Consider the following 19,272-nt stretch of genomic DNA (forward strand, 5'->3'; position numbering starts at 1 on the left):
CCAATGATATGAAATTTCGGTCCTAACTATTTGAATCATTGATGTTTGGAAATGAAAGGATGAGAGGGCATTAAGAAATAAAAATTTTATTATACTAACTACCAAATTATTGTCAAAAAGTTAAGGTCCCACCAAATGGATTCATTAAATAATTTTTCTTACAATTTATGGTTTAGTGGGTACAACCTGCTACTATTTATGGGTTCACATTGATTCGTCAACTTGCAAAAGAATGTCCTCGTGTTTACATTTGCTGCACGTGATGCACAAAACCCACGTCAATCTTAAGTCAAGCTGTCTAGGTACAACAATTCAACTTGGTTTCTTTGAAGGGTAATTTTGTCATTTAAATTAGGGGCCGAAATTTGCTGCAGTGGCAGTCGTAGCCTTCCTACTGTAGTAGTCAAATTATCTAGAATAATTTAGAATAATTGCTTAGGTGGCATTCCAATTTGGGACAATTACTCCCAAAGACCTATTTTTGAAAATATGTACCAAAAGATTTCTTTTGAAAAAATATAGATTCTTTAATATTTATTTTATCAAATATTAATCTACAAAGGATTTTTAAAGCGAAAATGCTATAATTACCTTTTCAACAAATTTTGAGATTGAAATAAATGTGTTTATTTCTAATCCTATGTTGTAAAATTAATGACATGTCGCTTGACTATGGTCATCTCTTATATAATTATAAATGAAAAAAACAAATTCTTATATTTTTCTTTTCAAAACTAATAGTTTTTAATTCACATGGACAGTGATAATAATGGAGATGAGTATGACTATTATCATATTAAACTAATTTGATCTATGTATATTAGATTTATTAAAATGTGCTATATAAACACCATTTATAATTGGACTAATAATTGTAAATCAATAAAGATCCAAAATTAATTTGAATTCACATTCATAAAATTATTTCAAAAAATTGGGATACCTTTTCATATGAACTAATCCAATAGGCCTACCATTTTGTGGATCTTTGTACAAAAAAATAGGTATCAATACTTTTAGGGGAACACATCTAGTATTTTATATTTGGTGGATCTCTCTCTCATGATGATTTTCGAAGAAAAAAAATATTATTTGTGGAGGGTTTTGAGAGGGGAGACAAAGACCAACATCAACAAGGGTGGACCCAACCCGAACCCGATGGGTTCTACCATACCTTGGGTTAGGTTTAGGCACAGTTAGCGAGGGTTTAAGCTTGAGTACGGGGAAATTTTTTATTTACCGAATCAAATTGGGTTGAAACAGGATTGGTTTCAGGTATAGACATCAGATTGCCCCGAATCCGAACCCAATATTGTTATAATTCAAAAATATTTTTAAATATCTTTATTTCTTTCTAATTCACATTTCAAATTTTAATCAATCATCATGTGGAAATTTTGTACTACCAACTTTATTTAATGTGGAAAACATGGAATGCTAACTCATTAAGCATATATTGACTACAATCCACAACGATTTCAAAGGCATTATTGGTGGAGCAACTATGAAATATGACCAATACTAATTGCCTATCAATCCAATCGAATGTGACTAATAACCTATCAATCCAATCGAATGTGAACCCTTTTAAGTTTTAAGGACCATCAACCAATAATAAAAATATAAAAAATTAAAAATGTAATGTCTACCATCCAATAAGGATACCTAATTTATTGTTAAAAAAAATAGTGCATGTGATATCCAGTTATCTACCATCCAATAAGGAGCCCTAATTTATTGTTTAAAAAAATAATGATAAATTGTTGAATCAATAACATGATGCCATGTGTATAGTTAAAAGAGTAAAATCCAAATACATAACCATTTCATCTTGAGTTGTGATGAACGCATGCAATCTTGGTATGCTGTTGGGTATGTGACTGACATGACAAGGGCACAAAATCATAGATCGTTTTCATAGGGTTACACAGGAAAAAGATGTGTGATTGTGCGCCCTTGCCACTTCAGAGTGCATACAATCATGTACGAAGACCACATGCATTCATCATTATTTTTTAATCTTCTGTTGTTTTATGTCCGATCCACCTTTTTTTTTTTTTTTTCTTCTTCTTCAAAACATGACAATATGCGTAAAAAACTAATGTCAAGCAAATAAGTGAAACATTAACATCCGATTGAACAAATATACAAAACAAGATGGAAGTATGATAAAAATAAAATCAGATTAACTAGTTAAATCTTAAATCACTTTATTTGCACATTTGATTTTTGTGGAGGGTCAAATCCAATAAGTCAGAAGATGATGACACGTGTCATGGGGGGGGGGGGGGTAGAGATTGAAGAAGGAGCATGAAAATTCAAAGAATAAAATGAGAACTCTTTTTTTGAAAGGTCGAATAAAATGAGAACTCATAAGACATAAAGTCAGAGAAATCTTCTCTTAAATAGTGAGTCAATCTAATTGCATCATATCCTTATTTTCTAAGGATTTGGGCGGGTATTTAGAAGGAATCTGTTTAAGGAAGGGAAATCCAAACAAAATATGATTATAAAATTAAGCTGAGATTGAATTTGAAAACGTCTAAATGGGAGATTATATCTCATTCTCTATAAAAGCGACACTTCCAAGAAATCAAAGGTACGTAATTTTGAGCACTAAAAACGCTGTGGTGCAAGTTCACCCAGGAGGAGTCCATAAAAACAAGGGGAGAATCTTCAGAGCTTTGTGATTTCGAGGTAATGTAAAAAATTATTTAATTGATGTTGTTATCCATGATAAGGCTATTCAATGGGCTCAATACGACCCCCTTATGTGGATCCCTCTCTGTACCTCTTTGTTATATTGTACCCGTTACCGACACCCATCTCGAAGTCTTCTTAACTCTCTCTCTCTGTCATCTTTTTATTTTACAGATAGATAGTGAGAGAACAAGCCAATTCCAACCTACCACTGTCCCACAAATTGACGTGAACGTGAGCCCTTTAGAAAATTTGTGGGTTGGGCTTGGACGTACAAATTGTCCTTAGTTTGTATTTTAAATTATAAAAAAAATCCTTTATAATATATTAAATGATAAAATATGATAAAAATTCAAATTATCCATTTAAAATATAAATTAATTTTTAATAAAATATTTAAATCATACATAAATCTTAATTTTTAAGATACACGTGCCTTTGCACACGCCACCTATTAGTAATAATTAATATGCTAAAGAATTTTTTTTTTCTTTTTTATAAAAGACATATATCACCAAGTGATAAATTTACAATCACACTTCCACCATATTTGTTTGAGTCATGATAATCTAACGCCCCTACTTTCCCCTCACAGAATCATAGATCATCTACCTTGAGATACACAAGAAAAAGATTTATGGTTTGATGTATTTAAAGGCAAATGATCCATGATTCTGTAATAAGGACGTATATCAGATGGGATGTGTCAAAAAATCATTATTCTAGTTGGAAATTGTTTCCACCACTTCTACTTTTGCTACTTTTAAACGTGGAAATTTACGACAAAACCAAACAATGCATTAACTCTTTGAATTTGGTACTTCTCGTAATACATACTAGTGGTAGAAAATGTTAGTGGTTGAAACTCATCAATCATATTGTTATTGTAAATTTTTTTTTGGGTGAAGAAGTTTTTTTCAATGGTGGGGCAATCAATTTATGAAAAATTAATTAATAGACAGTACAGTAGAGACATTTTTTTAAATGCATCTTGAATTTTGGGATGGTATATTATGACCCAATTAGTAAAATCTTTCTTTCTTAATTAATACCCTCATCTTTATAAAACATTGAATTGAAATAGCGAGATTGTCGATTCATTGAGATCAACTGTTCAAATCACCAATCATGACAATTGTATAAAGGCCAATCTCGATGATTGGATTGAAGGATGATCTCCATGATTTTGATTTGTTGATCTTCACAAGTTAAGAATTCCCACCATCAGGGTTCATTAAGTGATTTTTCCTCCCAACAAATCATGGGTTAGTGAGTCCCAAAAGATACGCAACTTGTTAGTATTTGGCGTGGCCAAATGAGGGAGAAAGGTATTTTTGAGCAATACTTTAGTTAGTTTTATTAGATTGATTCATGAACTTTGAAAAAGATTGTAGCAGCATTTACATTTGCTGCACGTGACACATAACAAAGCCCACGTCAATCTTAGTCAAGCTGTCTACGTACGACAATTCAACTTGCTTTCTTTAAAAGGGTAGTTTCGTCATGTAAAATTGTATCAGAAATTCAGAATTGGGGGACGAAATTTCCTGGAGTGGCAGTCATAAACTTCTCAGTGTAGTAGTCGAATTTTCTAGACTAAGTGCTTAGGTGGCATTCCAATATTTGCCACTAAGTTTGTTACTTTAGAGCATCACTCTTGAGTTAGCAATTTGGATATAGAAGTTCCGATCGGTAATAAAATATTCCATTAAAAATTCGGCTAATAAATGTAAATCGATAAACATTCAAAAACTAATTTGAATTCGTTCATAAAATCAATTAAAAATTTAGGGATGCGTTTTTTTTTTAATATATAAATTATTATTTATAACTTGGTATCCTCATAGATAGCAAATTGGCCTGTATCTGGGCTTTATGAAGTCCATAGACCATGGTCTTGTCCAAGGATTAGTGTCGTGGCACGTGCATCGGCCGCACATCACAAGCACCAAGGAAGTGAAGGTGCTCCCTCACGGGTGACCCTGAGGAATTAATGTTCATGTTAGGTATTGAACTCACAAACTACGAGCATTAACCAATTATAAATTCAAAATTGTCATTGAACCAATCCTGCGGGTTATTTGGGATGCTTTTTCATATGTACTAATCCCTTAGGGGGAACAACATCAAGTGTTTTGTATTTGGTAGACACAACAAATTAATTAAAGATTAATGATAATTTGACATTCTTTTTTTCAGACGACTCCTTACGCTCTTTAACATGGTAGTTACATAATAATAAATCTTTTTCTTGTGTATTTCAAAACAAAGAATCTACGATTCTATGATGGTGTCTATAAAGAAAGAGCGTCAGATTATCTCAATTCCTAATTAAATGAACCACGTAGCAATTGTTTAGGTCTTATTCCTTTCCAATCAAGATGGCCCACATATTAATGAATGGTGGTTCATTTCAATCAATTACAGTGTCACTTTTTGTTCCTTTGATCACGTTCCATTCCAATCAAGATGGCCCACATATTAATAGTAATATTCCAATCTCCGTAGTGGAGAAAAAAGAAGAAGAGACATTTGGGGAGGTTTGGAGAGAGGGAACAAAGAGCAACATCAACAATTGTATTAAAGGAAAGACAATGAATTCTCTCTAAACTAAAACCATAAAGGGAGAGGACACAGTTTGGCCTAACCGGCCCTAGAAAATAGGTTTTTAGCCCATAGAGGTAGTGTCTGGATAAAAAATGTTCAGCCCATTAATTTGGGTGGAGTAAGGTAACAATGCCCACTTTCAGCTTCTTACACACTTAGATGTGTGATTTCATAATAAAAAATGTCTGAACTATTATAATAATAATAATAATAATAGAGTTGGGATCCCTCGTGGATAAAACACATGGTCTCTTCTGCGTAAACACAAAAACTAAAAGTAGAGATTTATACGTATCCTCATAACACAAATCTTGGAGATATTTACATCAAAGATAAATTTGAACTGTTGGATTTTGTGTTTAAATAGTTGAGATCATGTGTTTTTTCCATGAGTTATCTATCCTTAATCATGATAATAATAATAATAATAATAAATTTCATTTGCATCCCTTATAATTTGATATAATTTTATTTAAACCCTCTAATATCTTAAAAATTGTACTTACCTACCTTTCATTTTTGTGTATTTTTTATTTTTTTTATTTTTGAAGATTAAAAGGGAGTTGGGGCAGATCTCATAGCAGAATGCCTAACAACATCCTTACAAATAATATCCTTAAGATCATTGGGAAATACATTTGGTTCCATTACGACACAACCATAAGAAGGAAGCAAGGAAGCCAAGTAGTATGCAACTTTATCGGTCTCTATATAACAAAAAGTAATGTCTGCCCTTTGAAAATCGGACATGAGGAGTTTCATCTTCTTTGTAAGAGTTCTTAGTCTCCATGGAGTCTCACATCTCCCATTTAATCCATCTGCAGCAATTTTTTAATCGACTCTAACCTTTAGGATAGAGATGCCATGCTGAATAGTAAGGACCAGCCCACTGCGAATGGCCTTTAACTCGTGAACAAGAAAAGATTGCCCTAGCGAACAGGTTGCCATGCCAATAACAGGCTTACCTTGGCTGTTCCAACAGGGTTAAAATTTTGATGTTGTTTTACTATTTTACCCTCTTATTTTATGTCATTTTCAATTAGATTTTTTTTTTTTTTAAAAATAATAATTAAAATGCACCTGCCTAGGCATTCATTGAACTAATTTTTTACATAGGCATAGTTTTGTTTATAAAAAAAAAAAAAAACCATTTTAAAAAAGGCAAAATGATCGTTATAAATTTTTTTTTATTGTTATGTTGATGGCAATTTGACTGAAGGGGGGATAAGTGAACCCTTTAAATAATTATAAGGGAAATGTAATTATCATAATGTTAAGGGGTCAAAATGGAATTATACCAAATTACCCAAATAATAATCAATCTTCTCTCATCCCGGAGAATTTTTCAAATTGGATAGAGATTGAATATGCCCATATTGTGAAGAAAAGCAACATCAAACATGTCCGAAGAATTTCAAAAGATATGAATTTAATATTTTATAAAATCGACAACCATCCTGAACTAGAGCTTAATTAATTTAGGCCAAAGGGGAGTTTAGAATCAATCTAAGATAAGGTTAGGAACTCAACCCAAGCTTATCCATTGACAATCCTAACTAGATTAAGGCATGAATGAGAGAGAGAGAGATCATCTAAAAACACTCTAACAAATCATTTGATATATTTGATTGACAACCAGCATCAAATGGGGTGAATCAAATACACAAGTCACCCCAATCAATCCGTTGGGCTTTCACGATCGACGAAAACGATTGGACTCCGAAACCTTTTCAATGAAGTGATGAAAATATCTAGACATAATTGCTGAGATGGCATGCCCTAATCATCACAACAATAGAATACCAATACTCCAGTGAAGAGGAATAGAGAGGCACTCCAGAATCAGCTCTCATCTAATTCGGGAAAGTTTGTAATCCCACCTTTATTTCGTGTGGAAAACCCTTTTTTTTGGTCTAACCAATGAGAAGAAAAAGCATGTAATACTGATACATTAAGCATCTTCGAGCACCATCCACAATATTCCAAAGGCATAATTGGTGGAGCATCTCTTAAATATGACCAACACTAATTGCCTAACAATCCAATCGAATGTAAACACTTTGACCATCAACCAATAAAAAAAAGGTGATATCTACCATCCAATAAGGACACGTAAATTGACGAGTCAACAACATGATGCCATAGGTCTTGAGTTCAAGCTTCCTTGATCGTCACCCACAAAGATTTATCCCGACTTTCACCCGGTGGATATAGGTGAGATATGGTTCTCTAAGATGTTAGTTGCCTCACCACTGCTAGTAAATCACACAGAAAACCAATTGACAATGAGTGGAGAGACCCATGAACTTATAAAGAGAGGATGTGGTGGAGATGAGAACTGAATGACGTGGAGGAGAGAAAGAACCACTCTGATACCATGATTTAGTTTGAGGGTCCTACTCAAAATCTATTGACAATGAGTAGAGAGGCCCAAGAACTTATCAGGAGAGAAACAAGGTAATGAGTGTTTGATGTGGGATTAAACTCAACACTTAATTATATTGTTCTTATGTTGTTTCCTATCTACCTAATCAATCTTTTTTTCCAGCATGTGACAACATGCCACTGTTTCATCCCCTTAGCGCAATTTCTTGTTAACAACCATTAATTGATTAATGGACTAGGTGTTTAACAGCCCCCGTTAGAAAAATCTTTTTTTCTTGATGCCCTTCATTCTGATAAAATGGCCCCACTCAAATCATCAAGATCAACATTCTGATCATCATTCTTGACAATCTAAATTGTTGATATCAATGATTCATGTTGAAGCCTTTAGCTTTACACTTTACAATCATTGATCTCGATGATTGTAAAAGATTGTTCTCAAATGAAGTTTGATCTCAATGATTTGAATTGTCAATCTTAACTATTTTAAACATCATCAATCTCAGTAAGTAAAAGGGATGAAGAGGCATTAAGAAAGAAAAAAAAAGTTATTAAATTCTTGAAAAAAAAATTAATGAGTGTTGAGAAAAAAATTCCTTCGTCAGGGTTCATTAAGTGATTGTTAATATAATTTGTGTTTGACTAAAAATAAGTCAAACCTTTTGACCTCTCCGGATCTATTTAAACAAAAGAATTAGTTGAGATATCCTACATGTTTTAAAATTCCAATATCTCATATGATGTCTCACCAAGATACAGTTGAGTCATCCAATGTTGTGTAAGTCTCTTGTGCTACATAGAGTTACCGAGTGAAGGAGCAGCGCCCCTGCCCAAATTTTTTAGGTGTATGAAAAGGATAATCATGTAATATTTTCTTAAAAATCTTCTATTTTGGGCAATTTTTATTTTGATGAGAAAAACGTGTTTTAGCAATTCTCGATTTTATAATAGAGATCTAGGACTATAAAACTTAAGAGAAAATAATGATTGTTCTTATTTTATTCTGTGGACGTAAACACATTGTCAAACGATGTAAATCCTTGTGTTTGTTCATTTTTTTTATCTTCTTTGCTCTTTGAATTTTTTAGCAAGTCAACTTCTATCCCATAAGTCAAATTGTTAAAATTATTTTAATTTATAAATTTATATTTAAACAACTATTATTATTTTTCTACTGTAGGATGAATTAGTAGAGCTTAGTTAAAGTCTTATTTTTATATGAGTTTACAAATCTTCAAACTTTTTACAGACAAATGGGTTAGTGAAGTAGTAATTAGAGGGTGATGTGAAATTTGAACCCATGTTGTGGCACCAACACTCACAGACCTTACCAACCTAACAAGTTGCCACCATCCAAATGTTTGAAAAACCACCATGCCCATCTCATGCAGCCCAATCCAAATGTTTAAATAATTAAAAATGATTGTTTTACATTAAAAAACACCATGCCCAGTTCATGCAGCCGAGTTCTAGTCAATTGGTCAAGATTTTTTAAAATATTCTAGCGTTTGGTCATCAGTCTACAAACTCATAAACTATTTCAAATATCCACCAAAACTTGGAGAGGTAAATCAAAATTACCATATAATGGATGATCTAACGCAGTTGATAGAAATCATTGATGAATATATATATATATATATATAATTTAATTTTTAAAAATGACCAATCAAAATTAACTTTCTTATGAGTTGTGCACCAAAAGAAGATTTGACTCTTAAGATAGATTGATGGAACCAAAAAGTAGTCCTAAGACATCATAGAGGGTGACATTAAGCTCTGTATTAAGGGAAATAAACATTTTATAATTCTAGAGATTTGACTATGCATATTTAGGTCACAAAGCTATAAACTTATGAAACTACAAAGTAATCATCAAAATGTTGCAAATTACTCAAAGTCCTTATTTTTGGCTTAGGTCAAAAATAAATTTTACACACCTTATTTGCATGGTACGTGACAGCCAGAAGGTGTCGAAAGCTGTATAGATGAGGATGCATTTTCATTGAGAGATTTTTTAGTAATAAAAAAGTCAATATGGGATTTTAGAGAATCCTAGATGACCAATAGCACGAAACCTCTAGAGGGTAGTTTAGTAAATTGGAGATGCCCTCGATACATGCAGGTGCGTGTGGTCAGTCTATCAAGGAATCTGACATCTCAAATTGACTTTTCTGTGGGCAAAAAAAATTTCGTTATCATTCAAGTGTTTGATGAGACAATTTTGGGGTAAAAAATGGGGAAACTACATACAACCATTAAATATTAGCCAAACAAATATTTACAGGTTTTTCTGTATCTAAGTTCAAACCATCTTCAAAAGTTCGGCTCCAGAATCTACACTAATGGAATAGGCCAAGCCTTTAGAATCCTTCGAATATATATATGCCCTGTCGATCAGCTCGCCTGCTGTATAGGATTCTCACACTGCTTGAAAATTTTCTTTATAGCTTCTTCTTTCTCATCAATGAAATCAAAGAAGTTATAAACAACTTGAGCACAGCGAGTACTTGAGGACTCAGGGTGTGAAGAAGATGGAAGATCCCTCTGTCTCCTTTTGTATCGAACAAATTGGCGAATTGTTCGTAGAAGAAACAATAGAAGGGCAATTGATGCGACAACTCCACATAAAAAAAATAGACCCCAGAAGCTGTTTAGATGGAGCTGGTTAGGGTCGGAGTAGTGTTTACTCTGTGCGATACAACCCGACTTACAAAACCAATCATTGTGAATCTTCTGAAGTTGTCCACTCTCAGAAAGTTTCAGGATCGCTGTAGACATGTCAACGGCAAGAGGAGAGTCTCTCTTGAAAGCCTGACATATTTTGGACAAAGAAGCATAATTAATAAGAAATAGATCCTACTATAGAATCATCACTTACATTGATCATTTAGTCAGATGGGCATTGGTCATCTAAGTTTGTCCAAATATAGATGATATGTGTCCAGGTATGACGTGCACTAGAAATATTTTGCTTGTGTGCATATATATATATATAGGGAAATGTTCAGCACCCTAACTTTTACCACACACTTTAACAAACGTTTTTTGTCCTACATGGGTTAGAGGTTTTGGAATGAGCTGATTTTTGGTGAGGATGATCTCTACGGTGAGGAGATCATCCTCACCAAAAATCAGCCCATTCCAAAACTTCTAGCCCCAGTTTACAAGTTGAAAAATCGTGGACCGTTCATTTTTTGTAAACCATTTTTGATGGGGTTAGAAGTTTTGAAATGGGCTGATTTTTGGTGATGATGATCTCCTCACCGTAGAGATCATCCTCACCAAGGAGATCATCATCACCAAAAATCAGCCCATTCCAAAACCTCTAACCCATGTTTTGAAAAATGTTTTGCCAAAATGTTTGTCAAAATGTTTGTTGCTGAACATTTCCCTATATATATATATATATATATATATATATATATATATATATATATATATATATATATATATGGGGCGGTTCAAGGGCCATATGAGAAAACATATGAAAAAACTTTCAAAATAAGAGTTAGAGGTTTTGGATTGAGCTGATTTTTTGCAAGGATGGTCACTATGATGAAAAGATCATCCTCACAAAAAATCAGTTCAATCAGAAACTTCTAAATCCATCAAAAGTGATTTACAAATTAGTGATAAAAATTGGTAAAAAATCGTCGGTCCACATTCAAAATCACTTTTAATGGGGTTAGAAGTTTCAGATTGGGCTGATTTTTTTTTTTTTTTGGATGATCTTCCCATCATAGAGATCATCCTTACAAAAAATCAACTCAATCCAAAATTTCTAACCCATATTTTAAAATTTTATTAAAAACGAAAGTTTTTACATATGTTTTCTGATATGACCCTTGAACCTGACCCATATATATATATATATATATATATATATATATATATAGGGTCCCGTTCGGCACCCTAAGTTTTACCACACACTTTAACAAATGCGTTTTGTCCTACATGGGTTAGAAGTCTCGGAATGAGCTGATTTTTGGTGAGGATGATCTCTATGGTGAGGAGATCATCCTCATAAAAAATCAGCTCATTCTAAAACTTCTAACCCCATCAAAAATGATTTACAAAAAATGGACGGTCTACGATTTTTCAACTTGTAAACATGGGGCTAAACATTTCGGAATGGGCTGATTTTTGGGGAGGATGATCTTCTAATCATAGAGATCATCCTCACCAAAAGTCAACCCATTCCAAAACTTCTAACCCATGTAGGACAAAAAACGTTTGTTAAAGTGTGTGGTAAAACTTAGGGTGCTGAATATATATATGGGAAATGTTCAGCAACAAATATTTTAGCAAAACATTTTTCTAAACATGGGTTAGAGGTTTTGGAATGGGCTGATTTTTGGTGAGGAGATCATCATCACCAAAAATCAGCCCATTCCAAAACTTCTAAACCCATAAAAAATGGTTTACAAAAAATTGACGGTCCAAGATTTTTCAACTTGTAAACTGGGGCTAGAAGTTTTGGAATGGGCTGATTTTTGGTGAGGATGATCTCCTCACCGTAGAGATCATCCTCACCAAAAATCAGCCCATTCCAAAACCTCTAACCCATGTTTTGGAAAATGTTTTGTCAAAATGTTTGTTGCTGAACGGGACCCTATATATATATAGGTCACGTTATTACGACCCCCTTTTGGACCCCCTTTGCGACACACCTTTTTGTTTTATATGGGCAAAAATGTTTGGAATGGGCTGATTTTTTGTGAGGATGATCTCTATGGTGAGGGGATCATCCTGGCAAAAAATCATCCCATTCCAAAACTTCTAACCCCATCAAAATTGATTTACAAAAATTGGACGGTCTATAATTTTTCAACAAAAATCGGACGGTCTAGAAGTTTTGGACCTGTGTAAGTTTTATGAGAGCAAAGCTGAATCTAACAGCACTATAATAAGAGCTTTTTGAACAGATCTGTACACTAGATTCTTCATTGCTGTCGTGGGAAATGATCTCGATATAGGCACTTGTAAATTATGAAAAATTAGCATTAGAAGTGCACATGTCTTTTAAAATTTTTCCTACTTTTAAAAGATTTCTTAGTGAACAATGGTAAACAAGTTCGGGTTCGACCATTATTTGGTAGGGTTTCAGTTCAGATTAGTCGAAATCAGACTTCATAATTTTTTTTTTTTGGGATAAAACATCATCTTCAAAACCCATCATATTTAACCTTCTTAAAAATCATATCTTGTTCTTAAGATAAAAAAAAAACAGGAAGAAAAAGCGAGAAGAACCCTCTTCTTCATATGGTAAAAACTACAAAATTTACAAGGGTAACAATTACAACCCAAAAAAAAAAAAAAACTGATTTCTTTAAAATTGTCTAAGTAAAAAAAAAAAAAAAAACCCATCCACATTATCTTTCAAATTCAAGAACTACAATAAAAAAAAATTAAATACCCAATCGATTTTCCTAAAAAATAAAGAGTTAAATAAATACCCGTTCGATCGAAATAAAAAGAGATTGACGGCGATGGCGATGGCGACGGCGAGAGAGGGTTGAGAGAGCTCCGAAGACGATGAGATCTCAAGTAAGTTTGAACTGAAACTAGAGAGATCGAGTCACATTCGTCGGCGATGGCTTCGGGTCGTTCGAACTGAAACTTTTGAGAGAGAGAGAACGAGTGAGCGAGAGAAAGAGAGAGAGAGAGAGATGGCGCCAAAGTGAAACTTGAGAGAGAGATGGGTTTTCGAGCGAGAGAGAGAGATGGGTTTCAGTTGGGTTTTGTGAGGGAGAGACATTCGAAGAAGAGAATGAGAGAAGGCTTAGGGACTTAAAATAGAATAAAATATTTTTATAGGGGGCAATTTGTAAAAACGTGATTTTTAATTTTAAAACCGTGTTTTCCATCCGAACCGTCGGATGCCACTCGATCTAACGCCCAAAAAAACTTGGCAACAAAGTTGTTAGACTTTAGGGCCGCCGAACCGCTCCCATATATATATATATATATATATATATATATATATATATATATATATGTGTGTGTGTGTGTGTGTGTGTGTGTGATTAGTTTTACTTACAAATCCCCATCCACTCTTGGTGAACATCTGCCCAACAATGCTGAACCCGGTCTGCCTTGCCACAAACAGCTCTACATATGGAAGCTCATCCACAACCGCAGCTACACCTCCATTGTTTGGCCCACGCCGCAATGCTTTTTCATACTCTTCCGGGCCGCTAAGCGGAACTAGCCTCGATTGATGTATGTTAAGAGTGTCTGACAAATAGCCACGAACAAATGACCCCACTTGAAAGCCTATGGGCTGATTGCTTGAAATCAAGCTGTCGATTCCTGTGATTGGTGATGACAGCTGCTCGATTGTGAGTATTGAAGTCAAGCTGGCTGTGTAGCTGGAAGTGATCACCATCAATAAGAAAAGCCACACCACCATCACCATCCGTCCAAGAGTGCTCACAGTATCTTCTTCTGTTATTGATAAATGCCAGCGAAGAACATCGTTAGGCTCAATGTCTACATGTGGGGCCTAGACACAATGTAATTCAATATAGCTAGAACCTAGATAAAGCATATCAGGGTATAAAGCTATAGTCTCACTTACGATTTGTCTTAAAAAGAGTTGAGAAGCTAAACCTGCAAAAAGAAACAGTTGGATGCCAATGATGTTCAAAAAAACAGATGTGAGGAATTATTGAATGGAAACTCATCTTAGCATCATAGAGGCTTACAGAAACATTGTTATCAACTGTCGCTTAGGTGGGCCACGGAAATCGTTGTTGATCCGATGCTCAAGAATCCAAATAACCACACCAATCAGAACGAAAAATGCTGCAGTAACACACCACATCTCCACTGTAAATGGTTTGAGGAATACCCAAGCACTTGACTTTGTACTTCTTAATGGAATCACTATGACGAGACCATTAGCAACGTAAGGCTGAGTGAAATCAACAATTCTCGTTCTGTTTGTCACAATGGTAATGTCCCCAACAGCAGCATCAAACACCTGAAAAACAAACATTTTAAGAAAAATACATTAAGACACCTCAATGGCAAAGAACAAGTAATGAAACTTATTACTAGAAAGGGCATGTATAGGTAATATTAAATACATTCGACACTTACATCATCTGCAACCATTCTCACAAGTTCATCGTAGCTGGGATTGGTGTGGCCATCCCCAAAAGTTATGAATACGTATGGAATCCAGTAGGGAATGAGTTCCCTTGCAGCCTTAAAAACATCAATGCAGTAGCCTTGTATTTCGCCAGTGCTTGGGCTTTTTGTAACATACTCAACAAAACTGGCTCTATAAGGAACTCCAATTCTCAATGGCCTTTCATTAGTAGCACTTACCCAACCACGAGGCTTGTCTGTCTTTCCACCAGGCCATGTAGCATTGTTCAGTTTCTGATTCACACGAAAAATGCTCTTCTGTTCTATGTTTAATGTTTCTGGGGATTCAATTGAAAGACCCGAATGATTAGACCAGTAACCAATCGTATGAATCGCCAATTGATCAACATTAATAATGTCATAAGCACCACCAATGAGGTTCCTATCTTGATCAAATTGAACTTGACCTGTTAAACCTGTGAAGTTTGTCTGCATTAATTTTTTAAGCAGAAGTTCCCCACCATCAAAGGTTTTGAGCTTGTCGAGCTGCAGAACCGATGCTTTCATATCATGCAATTTTTTATTAGAAGAGAATGTAATATTTCCATATTCCTTTAAGAATTCATCGACGGCATGTGCGACTGTCCACACGGTGTCATATGCATAAAAACCGTATCTGTTCAATTCAGAACTTACTGATCCTTCTTGACGAAAATTTCTCCACCGAGAAACAAAAGCCGTGTTCCTGCCAGAATTTGGCATATGTTGGCGAAGCCCAACTACCCCTTGCAGGTTATGGAGTGATGTATGGTTGAGAGGTGGTGATGAATCTAGAGTAGCAGAAAGCCAATCCGTGGCAAGCCACACGTAATCACTCGTCATCATTTGAAGGTGTTGGGCTATGCAGAATATTGCAAGACCGGAGTCGGGACTAACATGAACGACATAAACACGAGACCCAATTATTTTAGATTTATTCAACAAGTCTGCAATGTGGCTAAGATCAGCCTTGACAGGCAAAGGTATTTTATAAGAAATCTTTGCCATTTTCTTTGCAAGTTCATCATCCAAGGAGGCTATTCCATTCCTTCCATAATTATCATCAACAAATACTACAATGACCTCGTGCCACCCATAATAGTTGATCAAATCAGCCATGGCAGTCATCTGGTATGAATCGCTTAGTGTTGTCCGGAAAAAGTAAGGAAACTGAAGGGCAGAGAGAGTCGGGTCTGTGGCGGCAAATGAGATAAGTGGCACTTGAAGTCCATTAGCAATGAAAGAGATCATATGAGCAATCGAAGAAGATTGTGGACCGATTATTGCCACTACATCTTTCTCAAGTACCTCAAAGGCTGCAGATAGAATTCAAATGAAATCAAGATCATGCATTTATTTGAAGAGTCTAAGGTCTGAAATTTTATACCATAAGTACAGAAATTCAAAGAGAACCAGAGTATACACATACAAAGTATTGAAAATGAGGGACGTACATTGGATACAACATTAATATGACAGATAATTAAAGAATGGATAATAAGGAACGTCTATTTTAGATCATGCTCACATGAACAGTAATTAATTTAAAATGTTAAAGATCAGTTTGGAATAAGCCATTAACTAGAGGAATTGGAAAGCTAACTTGTCAAAAGTACGTAGAAAGGATGCTTGCCTTGAGAAGAAATGACATATTCCCCCCAATATATACAAATTCCAAACCAAAAAAAAAAACTGCTGCTGAAATATATTACGCTATTAAGAAATGAAGACAAAATTGCAAGTACCCTCACAAACAAATACAAACTTGTACACCTGCAAAGGGATATCTTTGCAGCTGTACAAGTTCTGTCATATAAATCACGAAGGGATAGATTTTGAACTATAGCACTTACAACAAGCTGCTTTGGGCAAGAAAAAGGGGAGGGAGGAATGATACTTTTATCAGATTTTACCAAAATTAAATGGAAAAAAATTCTCAAAAGGCTTATTGCACACAAGAAAAGTGTTTTAGACAATTTAAATAGGAGTTCTTTCACTACAGTAAAGTGGTGAATGGGCGGACACATTCCAAATTCAAAATGAATAACGTTTAAGCCACAAGATCATATCAATTGGTTGAAAGACCTGAAAGAAAAACATTGCTCTGCAGGGGATGATAACTGTTTGATGTTGAAAACGCAGCCTAGTGTAATGTGGTTTAGTTATGGGGAAAAATGTCAGCATATTTTAATCAGTTGACACACCATGCTCATGTCTAATGTGGTTTACTTATATTCTCCGTGCGTTCTAAATTTTATAAATAATTTGATAATCAATATTTTTCTTGTGGCTCAACATAAGCTTCAACACCAATATTCTTTCCGTGAAGAGCAACACCAATGAAGAAACCAGGACATTTTAGTTGCACGTGCTATACTAAAGGATGCACATTGGTGCTTAATCGATTACAACTCAGGCATTAAATCGAAATACTAAATTTGCCGGAAAAAGCTTGTTAAGATAGTTGGTAAACAACTGGGAGCCCATAGTGGAAGTCAGATGAGCCGACATGTGAAAGGTTCATCCGGGGGGTGGGTTGACAATAGCAAGAAACCTTCTATAAAAAAGAAATAAAGGATATTTTTCTCCCAAGGTTCAATCTGGGTTTCTCTTTATTCACCCTTGTTGTGCAGAAGCGTAACAAGAGTAAAGATAAACAACAAAACGAACACACAAGATTTCCATGGAGAAGAGGGAGAAAAATCCTGCATTTCAAAGATAAAGATTACAGACTCTCTGTCCACAGGCCACAGGGAACCTCATAGAGCAAAAAAACATAAAGAAACCCTGCTCAAAAATACAATACATACCCAAAAAAAAGTCTCCACGGGGCGCTGCCCCCAAATCCAGGCGTGGGCCCTCTCCACAGCGGGAAAGGTCCGTTTTGATACTGCCTTACCTCTTGAAGTCCAAGCCCACTAAGAATACTAGACATCTCAGAACAACCCTCAAAACATACATAATCTAGTTGCTTTGCTCATCTCCTTAAGCAACCAAAAGCATCTACTTCTCATTGGAAAAAAAAAAAAAAGGTAAATTCAAACATGGAGTGGCCTGTTTCCATTCATGCCATGACATAAATTCAGGATTCTTTGACTCACGCCTTTTACTATGGAGGATATATGTTTATAAATTCTTCCTCTCACTAAAGGAATATAAAGCTTGAATAAAATTTTCAGTTTTAAATTTTGGAGTTTATGTTAAAACCCCCCATCTAATTGATAGTTAATAATGATTTTCCAACCAACCTTAGTCCTTAAATCACTAAAATACATAAATAACTATGTTTTCTCTATAACAGAAGAAAGAAACTGGCAAACCAGAAGAAGGAGATGAAGTACCTCCAATGGAGCCCATGAAAACACTGCAATTGGAGTCCTTGATGGTGAAGTTCAATTTGATTCCACTAAGAATATTTGGATTAGCATTAATGTCATCACCTGCAACCTCAATAGCCTTCTTTGCTACTCTACCAATGACCGAATTAAGGGTGAAGACTGCACCAATGTTCACAACCTTAGGCCTTTGGCAATCTACAAAACCATGATGAAGTTGGACTTGGACCAAAATCAAAATGAAGAGTGGTGCCATCAGACCATAACCCATGGTTCAAACTTCCAAAATTAAAAATAAAAATTATTTCAACCCAATAACCATTAACCAACTCCTTGACTGGATTACATATCAAGATGGGCTAAGAGAATCATAGAACTTGATCACCAAATGGTTTCTTGAAATTGAAGGATTGATTAGTTGGAAAGAACTAAAAACACTGAACTTGAAGAAGATTTCATGGATACCCAGATGGAAAAAGATGAAGATGAGAACTATAAAAATGGATTGCCGACTAGTTTCTTAAAAAATGAAATATGCTTTTCAAAGTTGGTTATCTTTACTCTTAGCAAAGAGACCTGTTGTTTTTTGTGTAGAAATTACGATGCTGAAGCACATATTTTCCAAAAAATGGAAAAAAGACTTAAATTTGTTTGAATTTTTTGCAGCTCATTTCCTAGTAAGAAGTAGAATCTCATTGAATCTTTCCAGAGAGAGATAAAGACTCTTGAAGCTGTGCCCATCAATCTTCACTCAATTACTGCAAAGTGAAAAAGAGTCGAATTTCTGTTTCTTGTCAAATTTTCTATTTAATATTTATCTATCTTAGTTAAGAGAAAATTTATGATACATCATTGTATATATCACAACTGATGCATTGTACCCTAAATTTGTTGACCCTTTAAATCTATAACAACCATTGAATCAGTGGAATTTTTTTTTTTTGATTTGACAGATTTTAAGGGATACATGGCTAAGCAGTAAATTATTTATTTATTTATGAAGGAGAACACTTTTCTTACATGGATTACGAAATTGACAATCAAACACCAAAACCCTCTAGATTTCATGGAAGAATTCAGATTTAAAAAAGATTAAAATTAAAATTAA

At 34.6% G+C, this 19,272-nt stretch overlaps 1 protein-coding gene across 2 annotated transcripts; it reads right to left on the reverse strand.

Annotated features, from left to right (window-relative positions):
- Positions 1-9,866: 9,866 nt before the first annotated feature.
- Positions 9,867-18,833, reverse strand: LOC147411545 (glutamate receptor 3.7-like). 2 transcript variants are annotated; one of them, XM_086449702.1, is made up of 6 exons: positions 18,171-18,833; positions 14,821-16,145; positions 14,403-14,680; positions 14,276-14,307; positions 13,736-14,142; positions 9,867-10,506 (listed from the first exon to the last, which is right to left on the reverse strand). In XM_086449702.1, the coding sequence occupies exons 1-6, from the start codon at positions 18,433-18,435 to the stop codon at positions 10,090-10,092; spliced, it is 2,724 nt and encodes a 907-aa protein (XP_086305828.1). In that variant the 5' UTR covers positions 18,436-18,833; the 3' UTR covers positions 9,867-10,089. The 2 variants fall into 2 exon arrangements, with proteins under 2 accessions (XP_086305828.1, XP_086305818.1); XM_086449692.1 differs by having other exon boundaries at positions 9,868-10,506; positions 14,800-16,145; positions 18,171-18,831.
- Between the last annotated feature and the right edge of the window lie 439 nt (positions 18,834-19,272).

Source organism: Akebia trifoliata, chromosome 1, assembly GCF_017979445.1.
Source record: "Akebia trifoliata isolate Shusen 1 chromosome 1, ASM1797944v1, whole genome shotgun sequence".
Lineage (NCBI taxonomy): Eukaryota > Viridiplantae > Streptophyta > Magnoliopsida > Ranunculales > Lardizabalaceae > Akebia > Akebia trifoliata.